The sequence below is a fragment of the Neltuma alba genome, unplaced genomic scaffold (assembly GCF_004799145.2).
Source record: "Neltuma alba isolate B1F8T4 unplaced genomic scaffold, ASM479914v2 tig00012584_pilon, whole genome shotgun sequence".
Taxonomy (NCBI): domain Eukaryota; kingdom Viridiplantae; phylum Streptophyta; class Magnoliopsida; order Fabales; family Fabaceae; genus Neltuma; species Neltuma alba.
The window spans coordinates 14,762-41,487 of record NW_021637036.1 but is presented as its reverse complement, the minus strand read 5'-3'; the positions used below and the strand labels follow the sequence as shown (position 1 = coordinate 41,487).

The 26,726-nt window shown below is 32.8% G+C and overlaps 1 protein-coding gene across 1 annotated transcript; it reads left to right on the top strand.

Moving 5' to 3' along the window:
- Window positions 1–1,414: 1,414 nt before the first annotated feature.
- LOC114728942 (probable disease resistance protein At5g63020) lies at window positions 1,415–20,550 on the top strand. The gene is made up of 8 exons (XM_028915888.1): window positions 1,415–1,657; window positions 2,424–2,583; window positions 2,718–4,664; window positions 5,128–5,163; window positions 8,242–8,354; window positions 8,781–8,984; window positions 19,828–19,900; window positions 20,426–20,550. Exons 1-8 carry the CDS (start codon window positions 1,415–1,417, stop codon window positions 20,548–20,550), a joined length of 2,901 nt encoding a protein of 966 aa, XP_028771721.1.
- The last annotated feature ends 6,176 nt before the right edge of the window (window positions 20,551–26,726 follow it).

Here is a 26,726-nt window from a genome sequence, read left to right as displayed (position 1 = left end):
ATTCTATTTACATGTTTTCAATGATAGGAAAGATTCTTGTTTACTGATGATAAATTGGTCTCATATATGCTTGAAAATGATTTCTGTGAGGACTAAATACAGAATGGTGGCTGTTAACAGTAGTGTTGTTAGCCCTTGGTGTACTATGGTAATATCGAGCTCACTCGTTATTTGTGGTTTCGGCCACACTTGTTATTCGCGGGCATTGTTCCCGCCATTGTTCTTTGTGTCTTTGGCTGCGCTTGCGATCGTGACTTCGGTCACACTTGTATTCGTAGCTTTGGCTGTGCTTGTATTGGTGTGCCATAATTAATATCGAGCTTGCTTGATACTCACAAACAATGTTTCGACTCTTGTTTTGTAGCTTCAGTTACGCTTGTACTCATGGCTTCAACTGCACTTGCTGGTTACTTACCCTCGTGGACTATATATCCATGCTTGTTGTTTGTTTTGTTGAAATCCTCTATTGAAAAATGTTTTTCAACTCTACTCGTGATTTGATTTCAGAAACATATTGTTAAAATGCCTTATAAATTTTTGTATACTGAAAATGTTTTATATTGATATATATTTCATGTTATAATAAATTTTTTTATTTAAAAGTAATCATAAATCGACCTTGTGGTAATTGTACAAGTTATTATTTTAGTTTTTTTTTATCTTATTCTTGTTAACCGGATGATATTCACTAGTAAAATTTATTTTGGCCTTAGATAATACACTAACCTTGCACCTTCAACTGAATAGTAAGAAGAAGAAAAAAACTCTCATTGGTGATCAAAGTTTAGAACAATCGCGAATTGATGCAAAACTAAGTTACATTTATGTATTTATTTATTTATGTTTTAGATCCTCCACATAATTTATAGGTAGACCTTTGCCTTCATTTATTATTATAAATATATGAATATATGTTCGTATTGTTGTGGAGGGGAGCTCTTTTTTTGTGTAGTACCTGCAAGTTATTTGCAGAATTCTTATGAAGGCAGACCTTTGCCTTCATTTATTATTATAAATATATGAATATATGTTCGTATTGTTGTGGAGGGGAGCTCTTTTTTCGTGTAGTACCTGCGAGTTATTTGCAGAATTCTTATGAATGGCCTTATATTTTGATTACAAGAGATCAATTTTGTATGAATGGTATTGTAATTATTATGGCAAGTGTTTATTCATATGTTTTTAGGCTTTAGGAATGTGAGTTGTCTCATATTTCGTACCATTCACCCCTAAATTTTTGGGGTGTGACGCTTGGTGTACGAGGTAAGCCTAAACCATCATACATGTGATGTTCTTTCATTTTGAGGGGAAAATATTTATTGAAAAAAACAATTCTAACTTTAGCATTTTGCTGTTTGATTTTGGATAAGTGCGAGCTTAGCATCGTCTGAAAGATCAAAAGTGAGAAGCAGATATGGAGAAATTAGGAGATATCATATGGGATATTACAAAGTATTTATGTGGTTGCGCCAAACAAGAAGTTGAGTTTATTTATAAGTTGGAGGAGAATGTGCAAGCTCTGAAAATTAGATGGGAAAAGCTTGAAGCTAGAAAGAAGGATGTGGAAGAACAAATTGAAAAAACTGAGGGTACCGGAGAGGAGCAAAGGACACATGAAGTCGATCTTTGGCTCCAACGTGTCCACAACATTCAAAAGGTACGAACTCTTCATTTTACATTTATTTTTTTCCCCCTCTATTTAGTATGTGGTGTTTTTATTTACTTCGATTGTTTCTGTTCATGAATTAGATAATTCTCATATTCAGCTATCAATGATGTTGTTAATTAAGTAATTCCTTAGCTCAGTAATTTATGATAATTTAATTGAAATGTGTTAGTTCAAACCAAGCTAGTTAAGCACATTTAAAATTTTTCGGATAAATGTGAAACTCATATTATATCGAAAGGGGACATTGCTCCACTTTTTTGCATTCTAAAATATTTTCAGGTACTGAATGTATCTTATAAAATATTTTAAGATATTAAATACACTTTAATTCTGATAAAAATATAATATCTTCTACCTCTACTATAATTTTGTCGAGCAGAAAAATAATAAAATATTAAACTGATGTTCTTATTATTTTTCCTTTTACAAAACATATTTTATTTTTTTATTGATCAAAAACCGTTTTCAAACATGTTTTTTATTTGTCGTTTTTAAAATTATAAAAAAGAGTTGTTTTGTCAAGAGGAAACCAAACGAACCCAGCCAAAATCTTTAACAATATCGTTCAACTTTTTTGGTCAAAAAAACTGTCATTCATATTTGGCCCAAAAAAAATTCATTCTTTTATATTAAGATATGCAATTTCTTATCTTGATATCAAAACTTGATATGGAAGTGTGCTTACTTAGTTCATGTAAAGATTCAGAAAAAGGGGGGCAAAGAAATATCAAACTAAATGATTTTGTATTCGCAGGAAGTGGAAGACAATCAAGTTCAAGGAGCCCAAGAAATCCAAAACAAATGCCTAAGCAAGTGTTGTCCCAAGAATTGCAAGTCAAGCTACAAGGTGGAAAAGAATGTTGCCAAGATACTCACTGAAGTAGATGATTTAACGGCCGAGGGACAAAGATTTGGTAAGGTTATCCAATTACGCACAAGCCACCACGTAAAGGAATTGGTCAAATACCTCTTGATGAGACTGTGGGGCAAGATTTGATATTTGATCAAGTATGGAATAGAATTGAAGCAAAGAATATTGGTGTCACAGGTTTATATGGGACTGGAGGGGTAGGAAAGACCACTTTATTGACGAAAATTAGTAATGAACTTGGGAAGAGAAAGCCCGATTTTCTTGTGATTTGGGTGGTGGTATCCAAAGAGCTTGACTTGAATGCAATCATGGACAATATAAGAAAATTAGTAGGAATTGGAGATGTTACTTGGAGTTCTTGCAATAATCAAGAGGAAAAATCTTCAAAGATTTGGGGTGTGTTGAAGCAGAAAAAATTTGTTTTATTACTGGATGATGTGTGGGAGAGATTGGACTTGAATTCGGTGGGGATACCCCATCCAAAAGATTCAAACTTTGAGTCCAAAGTGTTATTCACAACACGATTGGAGGATGTGTGTGCAAAAATGCAAGCTCCAAAACCACTCAAAGTGGACTTTTTGAATGAAAAAGAAGCATTAAAGTTATTTCATATGAAAGTTGGAGAGGAAACTTTAAACTCCCACCCTAGGATTAAAGAACTAGCAAAAGAAATGGCAGCAGAGTGTAGAGGGCTGCCTCTTGCGTTAATTGTGGTAGGACTTGCTATGGCTGGTGTGAAAGATGTTAAAGTATGGGAGTGCTCAAAAAATAAGTTGACAAGTTCTACATGGACCACTACAGATTTGGAGACAAAAGTTTTTTCCATCCTTAAGTTGAGCTATGATCAGTTGCCGAATGATACTCATAGAAACTGTTTCTTGTATTGTGCATTATATCCAGAAGACTATGAGATTCGGGTCACTGATGTCATTGATAAATGGATAGGGGAGGGGTTTATGTGTAGAGATATGACAAAAAGCATACAAGACATTCGTAATGATGGTCAATCTGTGATTGCAAAGTTGAAGCTTTGTTGCTTGTTGGAGAGTATTGAAGATGATGTTGTTTTAAGTCGTTCATTTAAGATGCATGATATGATTCGAGAGATGGCATTGTGGTTATCTTGTGACCAAAATAAAAGAATTAAAAGGGTTCTTGTACAAGAAGATGTGATAACAACATCCCGTGATGATGTTGAAAAACAGAAAATTGTTGAGAGGGTTTCAATTATGAATAGGAAAGTACAGCATGTACCACCTGTAACTTATCCCAATTTAGTAACATTATTGTTGAGGCATTGTGGTATACAACATTTGCAAAACCTCAAATGCATGAGCAAATTAAAGGTGTTGGAACTACAGTGTCATGATACATGTGAACTTGGAGAAATTGGTGAGTTGGTTCTATTGGAATATCTTTGTTTAAGCATAGATGGATCTAAGTGTCCCAAGGAGTTGAAGAATTTGAAGAATTTGAAGGTATTCAATTTGTACTTGAGTGATAGTAATATTGCAAGCATTCCATCGGGAGTGATATCAAGTCTTCAGCAATTAAGAGTGTTGAGAGTTCATTGCAACAGGGGAGTTGGAGAAAATAGCCAAGCAGAGGAAGAATTCCTGGAGGAGGTGGAATCTTTGCCAAAAATTGAGGAAATAAATGTTGACATGGAAACAGAAAAAGGCCTCACCAAGTTACTTCAGTCAGACAAATTGCAAGAACGTATATATGCTCTTCGCCTCTCTGATTTGGACACCATTGAGATGCCTTCATTATTGGCATGCATTTCAAAAATGAATCACCTCCAACAATTGGGTCTGATTGAATTATCTGGTTTGAAAGATTATTCTGGTATTTCTGATGACACTTGTTGTCTAAGCATGCTTCAAAGCGTGTGTATCTTTGATTGCCATTCCTTAACGCATGTCACATGGCTCAAGCATGCTCCACTGCTTCAACTACTTATCGTTGTCGACTGCTCATCAGTGGAGGAAGTGATAAAGGAAGATGAGAATGAGGATTCTTCTTGTGTATTCTCTTCTCTGGTAAACCTATATCTGGGTGGAATGCCAAAGCTTCAGAGCATCCATAAGACCGCCTTGTCTTTTCCTTCCCTAAAAACCATCAGTATATCACAATGTCCAAATCTGAAAAGGCTACCACTTCATTCAACTCTGCCAAACAACTAATTATCCGCGGACACAAAGATTGGTGGGACAGTTTGGAATGGGACGCCAAACACAATTTCCAATCAAAATTTCAGCCCCTCACGTCAGATGACGTCAACATAAATTTTCAAGGTAAAATACATTGGTAACATCAACGCACACATTATTCTTTACTGTTCTTTTAATTTTTATGACGTGATATAATTTTACTCTTTATAGATATAAAAAATAAGCATATTGCTTTTGACATATGTCAAAATGCTGGCCCAGCTCTATCCTTTATTCACTGAATGCTAAAAGGTAGCCATGTCATCGTGTGATTATGTATGCGAGCACATGTCTGGGTGTGATTCCTTCATCTCTGTTCTCTTCATGAAATTATTAATTGTTTTTTCAGTTAATTGGCTTTTTATAATTTGCAGATTGGTTTACTGCTATGGGATTGGATTTCCTCATTGGTCCTTACAGCGCCTTTGATTTCTAAGGTTGATTAGCTTCTTTTTAAAATAAATTAAAGGACCACCAAACATGGCGTGTGTATGTATTTTTATTTGCTTTCTCCTATTTGTGTACTTTTTGATTCACCATTACACCCTTCTGTACGTACAGAGCAATGGTCATTGGTCAATAATCTATTTTGCGTTTTTCCTTTCGTGGTGTTATAATAAGACTCTGAATATTGATAAAAAAAAATGCTTGAAATTATTCGCATTTGTGTATTATTACTTATGTATTTTTATTTTGCTTTCTCCTATTTGTGTAAACTTTTGATTCACATTACATACGTACAGAGCAATGGTCATTGGTCAATAATCTATTTTGCGTTTTTCCTTTCGTGGTGGTTATAATAAGACTCTGAATATTGATAAAAAAAAAATGCACTGAAATTATTCGCATTTTGAAAACATCTCTTTTCTGAAAATTACAAAGCGCATAAACGCCAGCCTCGGAGGAAAATCATACAATAAGAAACACGATAATTCAACCTTAGATCTTACCCATTAATTCAATAAATTAGGATTATTAAGATTTTCACCAATCTAACGATGAAAGAATCTAAGTTCCGTGGTTTGGGAATCTAAGGATCCGTATTCATATTTTAAAGTAAAATTATGTAATAAGTAATAATTATATATATAAATAATATGTAATAACGATGAAACAAAATATTTTTTTTTTCAATCAAAATATCTTTCGTAAAATTAATTTTAATATTCCTTTAACAACTAAATATTAGCATTAATAAAATTAGTTCTTTTAATTATGATAGGGCTAGAGGTTTCAAGAATTCGTTATAAACAGTTATTTATGTTGTTTTCTAACTTGAGACAGATAATTTGGAGCAAAGGAGAGAAAAAATTTGAGTCAAATAATGATCATTACAAACTATAACTGGTTGCAACTATTTGTAATTATCTGGAAATTTAACAAGGAAAAATGATTTAAATAATACATAATTGATTACAATATTTCTATTACTAAGTGCTAATTAAGAATTATGATGGATGACCTGTTCATTTCTGTAAGAGTCAAGAGACCAAAGCAATTCAAAAGCAAAGTTAAGAACAAAACTCTAACCAACTTTCATTTTTCAAAACAAGTCAATGTCAAATCCTGCAAAGGTACGTCAAGACAACTCATGAATATATGTTACTTTCTTTTATTCTTTTTATTAGTTACAGATAATTGAATTATTATTTTAATTAAAAAGTAGGTTAAAATTGGTTTAAGGCAACAAGGGCATAAAAAATGTATTTGTTTTAGTAAATATACCCTTGTTTATAGAGAGGACGAGTGGGAAAAGGATATTAGAAAGGCATATAATTTAATTAATTGGGGATAGAAAGGAATATAATTTAATCAATTGGGGATGTAAATGAAAAAAAACATGTATGCAAAAAAAATTTATAAAATTTTTTTATAAAAATGCTCCAGCTTATAATTTTTGTGGTGTGGTCGTCATTCAGGAATTATGAATACCCGCAAGCCTAGCATTTATGCACGCATAATAGTAAAGGCGAACTTCCTAATACAAAACCAAAACCAAATATTAATTCATAGTTAATTACTTAAAACACTAGGAAATTAAATGAAGCATAGTAATAGCGAATGAAATCAAAAATCCAATCAGATTTCAAACAAAGAAACAATATGCAGTGAAATATGTTCAAAGGCCTAGCAAGCCCAAATTAACTAAGCCCCTAAACTCAAAAGAAGACCATTACATTCCAAGCCTCAGTATCTGCTACACAGTGTATGAGTATTAGCAAATACCAAAACCAAAACACATCAATTGATGTGGAGTTTTATTATAGTAGTATTCCTTTCTGTATTGTTATAGCATTATAATAATGTGTTTGTACACCTTTTAGAACAGATTGAGGGGTTACTTACGTGTGTGTCTTTTGTTGGCACTGAATGTGAAGTGAGACACATTTTTCATATAATTTCTTATGAATAGTACAGATTTCAACAGATTTTGATGATATTTTCATATTGATGATTCATTTATGTTTATCGTGATTTTTTTCAATCTTCATCCTGGTGCCTTGTTTCTTCTTCTCTTAGTTTAGGCTGCTAGTAGTATCCAGCCGTTCTTTTATTTTGCCAATTAATTACCATCCTTATGCTTTCAGTTCTGGGTAGCTATAATTGCTTACAATCAACAGTCTCTTGTTCTATTTGAAACTGTTTCAACTTGCAAGTCTCTTTCTTGGTGATATTGTAGTTCTACTGTGGTCCAATTTCTTTTTCCTGCTCTATTCTGCCAAGAATGTTGGTGTGGTTCTATTTATTTATTAATGGATGCGCTTCTAACAAATTTTTAAAAAGAACAAAAAACTGGACTGGACACTGACAAACTAGTCAAAGTAATGGTTCAGGGGTCAGTGGATCAGACTAGGATTAACTTTGAATCAAACCAGCTATAATAAAATAATTTAATTTAATTAAAAATAACAAAATACAATAACATTAATAATCATTAATAACAAGATACAATAAAATGCAACAATAGTTTGATTATAATAATAACAAAGCACAACAACTAAGGAACAAAAAACCAGACCAGAAACTAAATTGATCGAGATAGTGGGTTAAGGGTTAATTGTCTGACCGGAGTCAGATTGGGGTTGGACCAATCATATTAAAATAATACAATTTAACTAATAATAACAAAATAGAACAATATTCATAAATAATAATCACTCAACAAATACAAAAAAACCATAAAATAGTTTAAATATTTAATTTTACTAAACTGTCTTCCAAACTCCATCCAAAAATTTTCTCACTCTTCTTTTCTTGAGAATCCTCTTTTATCTTTTGTGTGGGCCACCTCTGAATCATTGCTCTATAGTCACCCCTTCTTGATCTCCATCTGCTTACAGCTAACCCCTTAGTCACTCTATCAAGTACCACATTGAAAAAACAACCAACCCAAAGGGAAGACTTGGATTGTCGTGCTTGCTCAGGTAATTAGGGGCTATGCATTCCGTGTTTTTACTTTTTATTAACTAAACTCTTATTCCTTGCAGGTTCGATTAAAAACTCCGACCAACATTTGAAGGGGGATTTTGGCTTGGGATTTCAGATTTGGGGGAAGGGAAAGAGAACGACTGAAGATTCGGGGGAGGCAAAGACGTTGCCTGTAACACTCCGAATTTTATGATTTAGGACGAGTAGAAAAAAAAAAATTTATTAAAATTATTTATTTACCAAATAAAGGGGAAAATTATGGAATAATGATTTTTAGGGTTTAGAGACATTTTGGAAAAGGTATTTCCTCAAAAATGGCTTAAATAATTTTAACAGATAATTTTAAGAGAAGAATGGTTTATTTTCTCTGAAAATTATGGAAAAATACTTAGAGATTTATATTTAATCTGAGAATTTTAGGATAACCAGTTGTGATGGATAAGAAAAATCCATTCAGGATATTTTGGTTTAATTTCTGGATATATCTTATATTTCAGAAAAATAGGAGAAATGATAGGATTGGAGAAATAATTACGTGTGAGGTCAAGATTGGTCCAGGAACTTTGTAATACGCGTGCTACCTTCTCTTCTCTAATAGCCACCTGATTCACTCCTCCATGTAACAGCTGGTTACCACGTGTCTAACTCATTTCATTCGGTGTCCAGAGAAAAGAGAGATAGAGAGCGCGAGCGAGAGAGAGAGGAAGCACGAGAGGAAGAAGTCGGCGACGGAGAAGAGGCTGAGTTGAATCTGGTGATCGGAGGTGGTATCCAGTGCATGCAAACCGATCAAACATTCCAGGTGAGCATCCTGATGAACCTCCCACCATTTTCTTTCCTGTTATCCGAGTGGTTATGGCGTGTTTGAGGAGAGAGAGACAGAAGGGTAGTGAGAGAAAGTGATGGAAAGGATAAGAGGACCGATGGATTCGGATTCTATGGGTAGATTGAAGTGTTTGATGTTGGTTTTCAAGCTTGCATGTAAGGTTGATACTCTGTCCTGAGATTACCGAACTGAAATAATATACTGGTATACTTAGACGTCGTTGCTTCTTGTTCTGGTTTTGGGTATTGGTTTCATTTGTTCTCCTCTGTTTATGTCAACCGAAAACAGAGGTTAAAGGGAGGAGAAGGACGCTTCTTTTATATATATATATATATATATATAGACATATGCATATGCCGCGGGATCCAGAAGGAGTTTGTGTGTGACGGGTTGCTCTGCTTTTTGAATCCGTGACAGGGGAGTGTATTTCGGTGCTTGCATGTTGTTTTCGTTTCTGGTTCTTAGCTTCTAACACAGGCGTTAATCACTTGAGATAATGATATCTGTTTTTCTTTCTGGTTGTTGGATGTTATATGGCGTCGGGTTCACTGGTTGAGAGGAGACCGAACTGACATATATATATATATATATATATAGTTTCGGTATAAGTATGTATATATATGTGTGTAGATATATGCAAGTGTTGTTTGCTCTGTTTTTGAGTTTACCGAATAGAGATTGTTATGCCTGCAAGTTTTTAGCTTCGGGTTCAGTGGAAAAGAAATGTTGATGACATATAAATATATATACAGTTGTGATTTCGGTTCACCTAAAAAAAAAAATATATATATATATATATATATATATAGGATCATATAAATATACGCTATATTGCTGTTTGAATGGGGGAGTGTATGAGTGGTAGGAAATTGACTGTGAGGCTTGGGTGTGTTTTATAGTTAAAAGGTTGAATAGGGAATGTAAGATTTAAAGGAGGAAAAGGAGAAAAATTTAAGTGTACAAGGTGAATAAGTATGGTCAAATATTAGTCTTGGGTATGTGTTGAAAATCTGGGAAAACTTCCAGATTCGAAGCAAAAACATTTTACAATTGATTTCGACAGTAGTGTAGATGTAAAATGATGTTAGAGTTACTGGGGAAGGGTCCCTGTGCAAATGAGAGTGGTTTAATGTAAAAGTTGCTGAGTTAGAGGGATATTGGGTTTAAGTCAATCGAGATTCTTAGAAGTTATTAAAGAGTGAAATTATAAATTAGGAAGTTAGAGAATTATCAAATGAAGTAAGAAATGTTTAATAGAGACTTAGCTGATGCTTGATAGCTAGAAGATTAAATATTGGTTTTGGATATCTAAAGTTACTCAAGAAACAAGAAGGAAATTTGTGTTCTTAGGGTTTGCAAATGGTGAAGAGGAATTGTAATTGACTAAAGAATGTTTATAGAATCAAGTTATTATTGTTGAAAGGATTCAGAGGATTTGTGAGCTCTCTTAAATATGTATACACGTGTGCTATCAAGTTAAATAAAGTTAAGCTAGGAATTTGCTTAAGGAAAATCAAGCTTGTTAAGAAAGAGGTTGAGCTTCTTGATTTGAATCCAAATAATTGAGGCTAACGGTTAATGTTGGAAGGTAGTCAAGTGTTTAAATGATTTATGAATGGTTTAGTGGGGATTCAAATGATTGAGTTATTTGACTAAATTTCTAACAAGGGAGATTGAATGTGTATTTATAAATGAGTACGTGTAAGTCAAAGTCATTTGGACTTTTTACTTGACTGAAACTCAAGTTAGTGGACTTGAAAGCACATGCATGTGAGACATGACTTTGTCCTTAAAATATAATAGATAAGAATTGTATGGATTTGGAAATTACAATATGAAGTTAATTAAGCCAAGCCAATTTTAGAAGCAAGTTAGAAGTACAAAAATAATAATTTATACTCTAACATAGGCGCCTAAGTGTTAGGTGTCTGGCATGGGAAGTGCTATAAAGTATATATTTGTGTATGTGTACACACTTTCGATTAGTAAGCTTGTAAGGCAAGGGGATAAGAGTAATTAAAGGCTAATAGAGTTGTTATATATAGTTGTCTTGGAATATGGTTAGAAATTTATCAAAGTGCTGTGACGATGATTTTCAAAACTGGAGAATAATTTGAGATTTAATATGAAGTGTTAATAGAAAATATTTTAAAGATAGAAGACTTGTGTGTGTATATAATATATTATTTTTGACTAAGATGATCAGTTACTAAGAAAAGTAACTATTTGAGCTGAGATAAAGAGAGAAACTCTCCACAGTAAATGTATTAAATAAGAAAAATTGTTCAGGATGACCAACTATTAAATAAGGGCGGAGATTGAAAAAGGATTGGGATTTAAAGAGAGATTTCTAATTTATGAATTTTAGTTGGATCAAGCATTAACCTACCCTTACTAAAATAATAGGTTTTGATATCTGCAAAAGCCTACCGAAGAAGCTAAGAGAAAGGAAACAAGTAAGGTTTGATTTTGAAGCAGAAGGTTGATGTAGTAGTTCTTTCTTACCTTACATTTGTGTATGATTACTGCATGTCTGTTTGTGCCATATTGCTGTTTAAAGCATGAGAACATGTAATCTTTATTTCCTTGCATGGATTATTTAGCCGTGATCACGTGTAGCTGATAGACATGGGACAGTGATTGTCAATTATTTGTGCATTATTTATTCAGCTTGTTTATCTGTCATTGCGCATAAATGCTTACTTGCATTAGCTTGCAAGGTTATGTTCCACTTTGGCTTGTTTTGCATGCTTTATATAATCTGCACATTTGTTCGATGGAAATTACTACTACGGGGATTCGTTCGAATCTCACCCTCCCTTCCTATACTATACAGCTAAAGCAAGCAATTCCAAGAGTAAGGAGGTCATAAGTGCTGAAGGTGGGCTTGTATGAAGAGCAGGAATGCCTGCTGCCTTTGTACCTATAGAATAATTATTTTGATATTTAATTATCTGACTTATTAGATGTTTAAGAGCAAGTAACCCCCACTTACTAGTAATTATGCTATTTTGTATCCTTCTTTAAGGGAGTGTGTACTTTCAGTGCTCAGGTAAGGGTCATTGTCCTGAATGACCAGGGTAGTAACTTATATAATAGTAGTATTATTTTAAATCTGTGTGCCTGTCATATGTGCTTCAAAAGTAGGATAGAACACTGGCGTCTAGTGATCCACAGATGTTAAGTGGACCCTACTGGTATATAGAAAGTTAGGTGTTGCATTGCCCTCCCTTCCTTTTCAGATTTAGTCTGTCGCCTGCAAGTCTAACTGTGTTTTTTTTTAAAAAAAAAAATATTTTTGGGAAAAAGACAGAAAAATTCACTCTTAATTTCAGAAGCCCAAAAAGGTCCGCTGAATTCAACAAATCCCAGTTTGGTACCATGAGACCAAATTGGGATTATTATTTGAAAGGAAAAGACCAAATTGCCCTTCATTTTAAATATTACTTTTAAAATATCACAGCCCCTACTGGCCGGCCGGCCACCGGACCTCCGGCGACGGCGGTCACCGGAGCTCCGGCGACCAGCTGACAATTGGTCACCGGAGCTCCGTCGGTCGGAATTTTTTTTTTTTGAAATTTTCACAACTTCAATATAACGGTTAACAACTTTTGTAATGCGATTAACAACTTCAATATATCAATTAACAACAGCTTTTCTGGAAAATTCAACAAAGTCCGGCGACCGGAAACAATTTTTTTGAAAATTTTTACAACTTTAATATAACCGTTAACAACTTTTGTAACGCCATTAACAACTTCAATATAGCAATTAACAACAGGTTTTTTGAGAAATTCAATAAACTCCGGCGACCGGAAACAATTTTTTTGAAAATTTTTACAACTTCAATATAACGGTTAACAACTTTTATAATGCTATTAACAACTTCAATATAGCAATTAACAACAGCTTTTCTGGAAAATTCAACAAACTCCGGCGACCGGAAATAATGTTTTTGAAAATTTTTACAACTTCAATATAGCGGTTAACAACTTCTGTAACCCTATTAACAACTTCAGTATAGCGGTTAACAACAGGTTTTTGAGTTTGTTAAAGATATTACTGAAGTTATAAAAATGCCAATTTTTGAATTTAAAAACTTGTTGTTAACTGCTATATCAAAGTTGTTAATCGTTATATTGGAGTTGTAAAAATTTTCAAAAAAACGTAATTGTTAACATTATACTGAAGTTAAAAATTTTTACAACTTCAATATAACGGTTAACAACTTTTATAATGCTATTAACAACTTCAATATAGCAATTAACAACAAGTTTTCTGAGAAATTCAACAAACTCCGACGACCGGAAATAATTTTTTTGAAAATTTTTACAACTTTAATATAGCGGTTAACAACTTCAGTATAGCGGTTAACAACAGGTTTTTGAGTTTGTTAAAGACATTACTGAAATTATAAAAATGCCACTTTTTGAATTTAAAAACTTGTTGTTAACTGCTATATCAAAGTTGTTAACCGTTATATTGGAGTTGTACAAATTTTCAAAAAAACGTAACTGTTAACGTTATACTAAAGTTGAAAATTTTTACAACTCCAATATAACGGTTAACAACTTTTATAATGCTATTAACAACTTCAATATAGTAATTAACAACAAGTTTTCTGGGAAATTCAACAAACTCCGGCGACCGGAAATAATTTTTTTGAAAATTTTTACAACTTCAATATAGCGGTTAACAACTTTTGTAACCCTATTAACAACTTCAGTATAGCAGTTAACAACAATTTTTTTTTGAAAAATTATATAACTCAAAAACCTGTTGTTAACTGCTATACTGAAGTTGTTAATAGGGTTACAAAAGTTGTTAACCGTTATATTGAAGTTGTAAAAATTTTCAAAAAAATTGTTTCCGGTCGCCGGAGTTGTTGAATTTTCCAGAAAAGCTGTTGTTAATTGCTATATTAAAGTTGTTAATAGCATTATAAAAGTTGTTAACCGTTATATTGAAGTTGTAAAAATTTTCAAAAAAATTGTTTCCGGTCGTCGGAGTTTATTGAATTTCTCAGAAAACCTGTTGTTAATTGCTATATTGAAGTTGTTAATGGCGTTACAAAAGTTGTTAACGGTTATATTGAAGTTGTAAAAATTTTCAAAAAAATTGTTTCCGGTCGCCGGACTTTGTTGAATTTTCCAGAAAAGCTGTTGTTAATTGTTATATTGAAGTTGTTAATCGCATTACAAAAGTTGTTAACCGTTATATTGAAGTTGTGAAAATTTCAAAAAAAAAAATTCCGACTGACGGAGCTCCGGTGACCAATTGTCGGCTGGTCGCCGGAGCTCCGGTGACCGCCGTCGCCGGAGGTCCGGTGGCCGGCCGGCCAGTAGGGGCTGTGATATTTTAAAAGTAATATTTAAAATGAAGGGCAATTTGGTCTTTTCCTTTCACATAATAATCCCAATTTGGTCTCATGGTACCAAACTGGGATTTGTTGAATTCAGCGGACCTTTTTGGACTTCTGAAATTAAGAGTGCATTTTTCTGTCTTTTTCCCAATATTTTTCAACACAAAACGATGTCCTCAGGAAGACTAAAATTATTAAACTTTGGACAACCCATCCAACCGGTGGGTTGCTTGTTTTTACTCGTTTTTATCATTTGAACTGGTTTTTTTTAGTTTGATCATAGGTTGCTTTTTTCCTTTAACCAAACCGGACCAGAGACCAATTCGCTAGTTTTTCTATTGAATAGACCGATCCAGTCCGGTTTGGTTTTTTTTTTTTTTAATTGACAACAACATTCATCTTTATCATCCCTCAATAACTAAAATTAATAATCATTGATATTAAAATCATCATTAAATTAAAGTTCATTCAAATCTATAGTGATTGAGATATTAGAAGTTAAATAAGGAAAGATGGAACCGACAACAACATAATCATTCAATTCAGTTTATCACCAGTTCACTCCAACTTTTACTAGTTTAATCCAGTTGATACTGATTTACTCCATAACTAGTTTAGTACTCAAACCAGATAGGACCACAAGTTGCCAGTCTGGTCCAATTTTTTTCCCTTTATTTTTTTCACTTTAGAATCAGTACTTGTCTATATTGATCCCATGTCTAATATATGGAATTTTTAGCTTGCACAATGCTCAAATTAGTGCTTTTCTTGCCTTATTTGATTTCATCTTGGGATGCCTATCGCTGATTTCTTGACTCTTGTTTTTATATCTAAATATTTACAGCAAGCAATTTAGTGCAAATAACACTAGTGATGACGAGTGGAAGCCACCACAGCAACTAGTGAGACATTGTATTCGTGTTCCTGAATATTGTTTACAATAATTAGTATTGTCATTGTTTTGTAATGTTGTACTGTTTGACTGACTAATTGGGCTATATGATTTTCAATTAAAGCTAATTAATTTTCTTGATTTTTTTTTCCTTATTTCATTTCCTCATTTGACTGAGTGGACTTTAATTTACAATGGTCATTTGTTATTGTATGTAAATATGTATTATAGACTTTTGGAAAAAAATTTTACAAATTTACAAATATTTGATTTGGACAATTATAAATTGATGAATTTTAACTGCAGATACGGCATTTAGGGCATTTAAGTTTGAAATGCAACTTTTAATTTACAATTGGGAATCCTATTTGCAAATGTCTCAATATTTTTCAGAAATTTTTTTAAGGATCCAATTATCGTTAATTTATTTTTTCAGCACTAAAATGTCATTCTTTCCACCAAAAAAAAATTATGATTTTCGTCTCTTGGGTTGGGTCAAATGATTATCAATCCATTACCAATAATTAGAGTGGAATTATCTTTAATTTAATTACTTATCTCAACGTTCAACGATGAAAAGCTTGGACCATATTTTATATATATATATAATTAACCGTGCCTTCTATATCATTGGTCCATCATCTCAGGACAAATTAAAAATTCTGATTCTTGATCTGATATGATGGAGCAGCAAAACTTCAAATCAAGAATCAAACTCTAGTCAAAACTTGAAGCCATATAAAATGTAATTTTTATTTTTCAAAAAAAAAAATTCATTGCTTCAACTCCAACTCGAGAATGGCAATCTCTTTTATGAAGATTCCTAACTTGTTCATTCATGTTAGAATAGACAAAAGCCAAAGAAAGAAATCATAGCATCCTAATAAAGAATAAATCAATGTCCATCTCATCAAAGAAAAATAAGGATAAAGTAAATTAGATGCTTCAATTTACTTTTCAAATTAAAGAAATAAAGGGATCATCATCATCGTTTCAAATCCTATCCATTTGCATCATCAACTGTCTCATGCAAACTCATAAAATATTACAATCACTTGGTGTACGAGGTGAGCCCAAACTATCACACGTGGTCTTCCTTCATTTTGATGAGGGAAAAATATTTATTGAATAAAAACTCTAACTTCAGCATTTTGCTGTTTGATTTTGGATTAAATGCAAACTTAATTAGCATTGTTTGAAAAGACGAGAGGGACAAATATGGAGAAACCAGGAGATATCATATGGGATATAACAAGGAATCTGTGTGTTGGCGCCAAAAAAGAGGCTGAGTTTATTTATGAGTTGGAAGAGAGTCTGTAATCTCTGAATCATAAATGGAAAAGCCTTCAAACTATGAAGAAAGGCGTGGAAGCTCAAATTGAAAAAGCTAAGAGTAGCAGAGAGGGGAAAAGGACACATGAAGTCAGTGTTTGGCTCTAAAGTATCCAAAATATTCAAGAGGTACTCTTCGATTAATACATCTATTCTTTTTTTTCCCATTTATTTAGTATGTGGTGTTTTTATTTATTTGATTGTATCTGTTCATGAATTAGATAATTTCCAAATTCAACATCAATAATGTTAATTAAGTAATTCAAGTTCTAAATGCTTTGCCCAATGGTTTCTCTTGAGTTAATTTAAATTTGTTAATTAGTTGTAAATCGAAAGTGCTCTAAACCATTTTTTTTTCAAAAAAAAATTCTGGTCAAATCAAGCTAAGCACTTGTAAAAATTTTGGATAACTGTGAAACATATTTTATATTGAATTTATTTGAAACTTCATCACAATATAAAAACATTATGCTCATAGCTACGTGTTCTCTAATCAGGTGTCCATTTTTTTTTCAATCAAATTGGACAGCTTGTAAAATGGATATAAATAAATTAAGAAGGTATTTGGATAAAAACCAAACTATAGTTTTAGAAGTGTTTTTACAGTTTACAAAATAAATATGTAAAAAAATTTGTCTCGTTTTATGAAAAAGTACTTCTAAAACTATAGTTTGGAGGTTACCAAAAGCCACCTAAATCAACTTGTTACGGATGCGATATTTTTTTTAAGGGATAAGGTCTAAGATTCCCCAGTCTTGTCGATCGATCACACACTCACACACAAACCGCTGGAATTCTCCCCTGATTCCCTTAGAAGAATCTCTCTCACCCCCAATCAGGTCCAGTATCGATCCGAATCGCTGGGAGAAGCTTCAGATGCCGCACAGGATCGGTCAGGAGGTTGCTTGTGTATGGAATGGGGGACAGTAAATGACTCTTCAAATTCCATTCATGGACTTGGATCTGGCCTTTCTTCTTTGCTATTTTGTGTCTGCATGCCTTTCCTTTTCACTGTCCTATCAGACAATGTTCGCTTGAATGGCTAGATGATAAATCCATTTCTTTTTAATTTTAATATTTTTATTTCTCGCAATCTATGCTTGTGCATAGTGATTCTCGTCGGTTCTGCTGCATGTCGGTCTTGAGAAAAGGAGAGGAAAAACGGCCAATATTGGCACAGATCAGGGCTCATGCAGGAGCAATTAAAGTATGATTCTTTCAACTGGATCTTGTTCTTATTTTTTGTTTACTTATTATGTACAGTGCTCTAACAATTTATTTTACTCAATTAGGCTGCATATCTGTTCAAGGGTGCTATAATTAACGGAGAGATTGGTGAGTCACTGGATTACCATTTTTCTATACTGAATTACAGTAGCATCAGTAAAGGATATTGCTTTCTGGAGTTTCCTGCCTTCCGGAAGAGCCTTTGGTGTCATTAGATTCTTATCTGTTAGATTTTTGCATTTTGCTGCACTTTTATAAAGTATAATCTGCGTGAAATTTATTTTTGCGTTTCTGTATTTTTGAGTTAGCTGTAGTGGCTGTTCATGGATCTTTCCTTCATTTAGACAGCTAATAAGGCACTTAAATCCAACAAGTGTTTGATAAAATTGATTATTGTTTGGTATATCGCTTAAGTGTCCTCTGCATGTGGGACTGGAAAACCTTTAGCTTTGAACCATTTAGTTATCATGATGTCACTAATTCATACTATTGTTCGGTCTTTCATGAGGAGAAGATGCATTGTAGCTTTAAATGACGTAAATATGAGCAAAAATCGTTATACAGATGTCCTACCATGTGAAAATGAAATAAAAATGAGCAGAAACGTATGAGTTCCTTGCGTGCAGACCTCTTCCTCTGGACGTCTTTCTCAGTCTATAGCTACGCAAGGTCCACTATCACATGTTCACATACTTATGGGGATTTCTGGGAAATGGTGACCACCCAATACCGTTCATCTCATATTCTAACCATTAGTTTTACTTGCTTATCATCAGTTTGAATATTTGTTTTAACTTCTGTGTTCTTTGCTGTTACCCAATAAATTTTTATATGGACTTAAATTTATTAGTTTATGATTTGGCTCCTGCCAAAATGAAATGTACTTTAATGGTTTAGGAGCATGTCACTTAAATAGATTTTGTGATGCACTTTTGGAATTGAAGCAATTTGATATAGCCAGAAAGTCATATTTGGCACCTACAGATGTAGATCCTTCAATCCGAAGATCTAAATCATTCAAGGTGGCATTCAATCTTTACACCAACTAACCATTTAGATGTTTAAATCACTTATTTCATTTATGTAATAACTATTTGCATCCCTGTCTATTGAATTTTGCTAGAGGTTGATGTGGCAAGACTTGAGATAACTTTTTATTATTTCCCGTGGTCGAGGGATGGCTTCTATTACTAGTTTCCCGTGGCAGTATAATTATTAATCATTGATAGTTAGATATCCTTTAAAGATAATCGATCAAGCTTAATCTTGTGGAAATTGAATCCATCACTTCTGTTCTTTGATGCATGGATAAAGCCATCACTTCTTTCTTTTTATGCTTTGGTTTTGCTGGCACGGACAGCAAAACTTGAGGAAGAAGTTGTTGCTGCTAATAAGTTGTGAGACGTACCTTCTGAATAAAGGTGCAATCTAATTACACTGACTTCATGGTGATTTGATCACCATTTTCCAGGTATAATGGGTCACATGTGCCAGATTTAAGTTAGCTGTCTCGAATCTCCTTGATTTTGTCAAGCTTTATGATGCATTCTGAAGTACCTCCAAAAAAAATTCCATGTATTTTCTCCAGCTTTGTTCTTCCTAAGCAATATCTAGCTTTACTATTACTTTAGTGAAAGAAAAATCCGGATATGGGTAGGTGTATATATAGAATGTCCCCTCCCCCAAAAATATTGGAAATTGGCGTCCTCAGGCCTTCAAGTAACACAGACTTATGAAATAGTGAAATGATTGCCTGTTAAAATGACTTAGATACCTGCTTTTATTGAACTATTTGATCACACAAGACACATTCTTTTTGCTACATTTCGGGGGTCACCTGTCAATATATTGCACATTACAGGGAAGAAAGATTGTTTCTCAAATTTGTGTATCTATGCTGTACTGAGACGCATGTGTGAACCAAGATGTGAATGACCTGCTTGTATAGGGTATACATATCTTCGTGAATTTCTGCAAATTTTTTATGTTAATGTGGGCATGTGTAGATTCGCATTGTCCAGGAAGGTGTTGGTAAATTCGGCAATTTGATCGGTTTAGTTTTAGTGTATTATCCTGACAGTGAATCAGCCAGGAGTCTAGCATTGGAGGTTACGGAAAAGGTATGTGCTTAATTTGAGTAACGATATTACTATTATTTACTTTGTTTAGTCAATATTTATTTTACTTGACCTTTTTAATAATAAGCTACTTCTGTAGCACATCTTTTTGGTTGGTTTATGGATCTATCATGCTTGGAGTCCTTGAATATGTACTTAACTTTTGTAGGGTCCTTAGAAGGGACGTGCAATCCTTAAACTCTAAATGACGGGTACGATAGATAACTAAAGGAATATTTATTGGTTCCTAGGAATGGGCTGACCATTGGATTTGAACAGACACATTAGGCCTGTTGTTCCTACTGGGCTTCCATTCGCTCTGAGGGATTTCTTAGATAGTGCCTTAATCCTCTATGGTCTACATACACTGTTGCTGATGTATTCTTTTGCTTGACCGAAATATCATCTGTAATTATTCTTACTGTATTTTACAGTGAATAGAAGATATTTTGAGAATACCTCACTTTATTTCCTTCTATAATGCCAGGTATTGCTACGTATGTTGAATGGAGTGCGAATATGATGGAAGAAGATGCAAAGCGGAGGTTGAATAATGCAGAACTTCAGGCAAAGAGCAGGTGGCTTTTACTGGGAAGCATGGAACTAGGATAGTTTGTGCAAGCATGAACGAGGAAGATTCTAAAGATTGCAACTCCCTTTGATGGTAAATATTAAGGATAATAAGGGAGTTTTCGCACGGCATTCACTGTCCATGTAAGGGTGAATTACATACAATAAAAAGGATCAACATGATGAAAGCTCCTGATTTTATATCAGTTTGGATTATCTCTGCCTAGATTCAAAGAGAAGTGTTTACTCTATTAGCCCAATACTTTTGGGAAAGCTATAACGTTGAACACATCAAGAGTGCAGGGGGATTTTTCACATTGAAAAGTGAAGGTGTAAAATTTCCTGAATACAAAGCTTAATTTCATTGTTAATTATTCTTTTCAATAGAAACCTGGCTTTTAGTGGTTCATGATTTTCTTGCTTGTCCTTTATAAGGTATTTAAGGTAGGAGGATTTACATCCTATATAAGTTTATGGATTATGGAAGTTATCTACTAAAGAAATATGAATAGAAATGACTCAGTTAGATTTTAACTGAAGAATTTTAAATCTAATTAAGTTTGAAACATCACTTTTAATTTGCAATTGAGAATCCTATTTGTAAATGCCTCAATATTTTTTAGAATTTTTAGAAGAACCAATTATCATTAATTTATTCTTTCAGGGATTTAAATGTCATTCTCTCACAAATAATATATTGTGATTCTTGTCTCTTGAGTTGAGTGTAAAGATTATCATTCCATTACCAACAATAGAGTGAGACTAGACTATTAAGGGTGAGGTCTAGCAGAAGAAGCTGATCTCTCTCATAACGTGATGAACTCATATTTAGTACTTGACCGTATGTCTAACAAGATTACTTCTAAGAAAAAGATACTCGTGAGCAATTAAAAAAAAAAATATAGTGGGACTATCTTTAATTTAATTATTTATCTCAATGTGTACCGATGAAAAGCTTAGATGCATATAGTGTGTGTGTAAGAATTAACAATGCCTTCTGGTCCGGTCATTGCAGTGGAAATTAAAAATTTCTGATTCTTGACCTGATCTAATCGAGCACCAAAACTTTAAATTAAGAATCAAACTCTCTAATCAAAACTTGAAAGCCATAGAAAACGTAATTTTTAATTTTTTAAAAGCAAAAAAAAAAAAATCATTGCTTCACTCCAACTTGTGAATGGCAATATTCTGAAAGATGATTCCTGACTTGTTCATTAATGTGAGAATAAACAAAAGCAAAAGAAAGAAATCATAGCATCCAAGAGAATAAATCAATGTCCATCTCAAATAAAAATAAAAATCCAGTAAGGAATTAGATGCTTCAATTTACTTTTTAAAATGAAAGAAACAAAGGAATCATCATCATCATCATTTCAAATCCTATTAATCTGCATCATCAGCTGTCATGCAAACTCATGAATAATATTGCAGTCTCTTTGGTGTACGAGGTAAGCCCAAACTATCATACATGTGGTGTTCTTTCATTTTGAAGGGGGGAAAGACAAAGAAATGGCAAAATATTTATGAAAAAAAAACCCTAACTTTAGCATTTTGCTGTGTGATTTTGGATCAAATGCAGGCTTAGCATCGTTTGAAAGATCAAAAGTGAGAGGCGGATATGGAGAAACTGGGAGATATCATATGGATATAACAAGAATTAGTGTGTTTGCACCAAACAAGAAGCAAAGTTTATTTATGATTTGGAAAAGAATCTGCAACCTCTGAATCATAAATGGAAAAGCCTTGGACCTGTGAAAAGCATGTCAGTCTACTCTTCAAAAATTACTAAGCTAAATGTAGAAATGGAGTCTAGCCTAGGTCAAGGCTCAAGAAGCCTAATTTGTTGCAGTTCCTAACCAGTCCAATTAAACACACATTATCAAATTAACAAGTATGGGTTTCTATTGCAATGTAATTTTTTTTTTTTTTTTAGATTATAGTTTCTATCTAAGAAGAGAGACCTCACAGCTATTATTTCTGAAATTTACAAACGAATGTAAAAACAAAGGAACTAAAGTAAATAGAAAACTAGTGAACAGAAAATGTTGCCGACAATGATTGATAATGCTTCTGTGGAGATAGCTTATGACCTTCCTGGTTTTATGAAACTAAGAGTTCAATAGTTGAATCATCAATTAATCCACAACTCGTAGATTGGATCAGTGCCTAACTGCTACTCGCAAGACATTAACACTGAGTGCGAAATGTTCAACCTAGGGGAACCTAACCAGAGGATCCATTCTTCTATGACAAACACAGCCTTGCATTCATCCAGAAATTAATTGAATCAATTGAGAACATCACCCAACTCGGTTGAGGTAACAATTATATCCAAATTAAAGAAGAAAGAAGAAGTAAATTCAACTCGAATCCACAGAGGTCTCTGGCTAAGCAAGCCCACAGATCTTGAGAGTTCAGTTCCAGATTTACGAAATAAATCTAGCATAAGAATTAAAGCATACAACTCGCATACTCAAATCAGATGTCTAGTCTGAATCTCCGAAGATCATCGAACTCTTTCTCACTGATGCTCAGAAGCTCAGATCCAGCACCTCTCCCTAAATACACAGTGTCTAGCCTCGCATCACAGAGGGGGAACAGCTACTGAGTATGAAATAGCAGGTGCCATGGAAGGATCAGAACGAAGATTGAGATGATGAGAGGAAAGAAAAATGACGGTGCAGGGAAGAGATCAGCAGGACGGAAAGAAAGATGATGATCAATTCATTCCCACTTGCCAGCTCATAAAACCAATCAATCATCCTCCTGCCCAACCGTCCATAACAGAATCCTCTTCCACCTAGCTCTTCATCAAAACGCAGCACTTCATTAGTCAAAGTCTTCATCCAATTCTTTTGGGCTGGGCTTGAGCCTTCATATCTTTAATTTTCGGCCTAAGACCTGATAGAAACACATAAAATGAGTAACTGGTTTTTTCATCCAAAAACAAAAATAGGAGTAACTGGTTCACAGCATCAAAAATACTATAAAAAATGATACTCAGTTCCTAATTTGATCAATCATTTTTTTTATTTATTTTGTCACAAAAAAATAGCTTTTAATCATAAAATTACCATTTGATCTTACAAATTAGACTAAGAATTCACTGCACATAAGTGTTTATCAATGTAAAAGCACAAATTGAAGAAGCTGAGAGCAGCAGAGAGACGCAAAGGACACATGAAGTTGGTGTTTGGCTCGAAAGTATCCAAAACATCAAAGAGATACTCTTCATTGATACATCTTTTATTCTTCCTCCTATTTAGTATGTGGTGTTTTTATTTATTTCGTTGCTTGTGTTCATGAATTAGATAATTTCCAAATTCAGTATCAATAATGTTGTTAATTAAGTAATTCAATTTCTAAATACATAGCTCATAGTTTCTCATGAGTTAATTTAAATTTGTTAGTAGTAAATCGAAAGTGATATAGACGTTTTGAAACAAAGTGTTCAAACCAAGCTAGTTAAGCACTTTTAAAAATTCTGGATAAGTGTGAAACTTATATTATATTGAAATTATATATTTGAAACTTGATCACAGTATAAAAACGTTATGCTCACATTTACATGTTCTCTATTTGAAGTATTCCTTTAGTTATGTATTTAATAGTACAGAAAAGATAATCAGGTATACATTTTTTTTCTAATTAAATTAATTTATACTTTTCTTTTAACTGAAAATAAATGGACAGCTAGTAATATGGATACTGATAGATCAAGTTTTTATATATGTTATGTACGCAATGTTGCAGATATAACATGCACATTTTCAAATTTTAAGTTTTATGCTAATATAAGGTAATGTTGTTTACTTGATTAGGTTCTTAAGAGTCCATTACAGTCCCTCCGGGGACATCCGATAAGAATCCAATTATAAGTGGTTAATCCATGGGCCAGTCAATCAATGAGTGAAAACCATAAAAATGGCACAATATTAAAGACAAATAGATAAAAGCAAAGAAGCAAAAAGAAATTAAAAAAAAGGCTTTGAAATTAACATAGTTAAAAAAAAAAAACAAATTAGCATTCAGCTATATGTTATGAGTCTTAAGCATCATCTTCTTCAAAATTACTATTCCTCCGGTCCTAATTATAAGACCCAATTGACTTATTTGAGGAGATTAAGGAAGTAAGTTAAGTTGGTTATTTATAATAAATAAGTGTTGTCATTCCTAAAATATCCTTGCTAATTTGAGGACCGGAGGAGTAGTTTTTTTTTTCCAACTAAGAAACAAGCATTTCCAAGAATATAAGGACATATATCATGGAGCATTAATATTAAAGGAAGAAAACATATTGTATTTTATATTTTATTGGAGATAATATTAATTACTTAGTTTAGTCGTGAAAGTTGTCTTTTTTTTTTTTATTAATGTGCAAATTATGTAACAAATTAAGCCTTATATTTAGGATTGGAGGTACTATAAAATTAATGCCAATCGTATAATTTTAATGAATGTTTAATTCATTGTCCTCATTATTTTGTCTAATTTTATTTTGACCACTCTTTTTAATTGATTTCTTGCAATGTTAAATTGTTTTCAACTAGTAACATGCTAATATTATTCAATATATATATAACAAATTAATTTGGTTCAGTAGTACAGTACACATAGGTTGGCGAAAAAAAAAAAGTAGTATTGTACATAGGCAAAAACTCTTTTTTCCAAATTCCGTCAAAGATTTATTTATTTAGGGTGTGCTTGGATTAGCAGTGGGAGAAATTACTTTTTTTTTCAGTCTGAATTTTGCCATAGTCAAATGAGGTAAGAATCAGGTAGTGTAATATGATTTATATTTAAATTGATTTTTGTTATAAAAAAAAACCAGTTTACTAAGATGAAACTTGTTTAGATAATTAATAAAAAAGTATGTTTAGATGTAAAATGATAAAAAAAAACATAAATTTTATTATATATAGTATATGTGTATAATGTGATAATTTTAAGAAAAATGTTGAAAATCCAAATCATAAAAATAAAAGGATTTGATGTATTATTGAAAAAGCTATAAAATATTTCTTATTTTAATTATTATTTTTACATTAACAAGTAAGAATATATAACAATAAATAAATTGGGATAGTATGGTCATTTTCTATGCAAATGGCACTAGAGAGGGTATAATTTTCATCCTATCATGTTAAATTAGAAAAGTTACGAAAAATGACTTCAAGATAAAATTATTTCTTTTTATAAAACTTTTCTGTTTAATTGAGATTCCAAACGAAAAATTTCTTTTGCTGGTAAGTAACTTGGGATCTCAAAATATGATCCCAAACATAGCCTCATTTATTAGGCCAAATGTCATGAGTTTAGTTCAACCATTTGTCCCGCATTAAATATTGTAATCTCCTAAAATATTACTCCCTCCGTTCCTTATTATAAGAGACGAATAACCGAATTACGTTGATCAAAAAAACAGTTTGAATTAGTTAAGAACAATTAATATGTAAAAAAGTATAATTTTTTTTCCAAAAATGCCCTCATTAATAAGGAGAGAGAGCATGAGAGAGAACAATAGTAAATTCTTAAAAGAAAGAGAAGTGGAAAGGAGAGAGAGTGTGAGTTGGAGACAATAAATATGGGTAAAATAGGAAATCAACACAAAAAAGTAGAGATGACTTTTAAGTGTCTCTTATATTTAGGAACATGCTATAAGCATCAAATGTCTCTTATAATAAGGAACGGAGGGAGTATAAATTAAAGAGAGATAATTTAGTATTAAGTTGATACAAGACTCAATCATCTCTTTCTTTTTCCGTCTTACTTTATGGAGACTCCTTTGGTATTGGCCTTTGAAACTATTTTTTCTTTCTTAGAGGCATGTTTGGAGTCAATTAAATGAGCATGTTCTACGTAAACTGTAACAAAACTCCTCTTACATATTTATTTTATAGTTAATAAATTATGATAGAAAACCTACTTTTGTCGCATTTTGTTTCTAACATTTCGTTGCTTCACGTGGCTGGAAATTGTTTAGAGTTTTCGTCCAATGATTAAGACTCTGACACGGATTCAGCAAAAACTTTTATCCCAAAACTAAAGGTTGACCAACTATATATTATTAATATATATAAATATACTACTTCTGGTCTTAGTTATAAGTCCTTATTTATAATCTATAAGCGAGATCTTATAATTAAGATCAAAGGCAGTATAAAAGAAAGGGCTTGTTTAATTCTGTTATTTGTTTTTATTTTTTTTAAAACAATTCA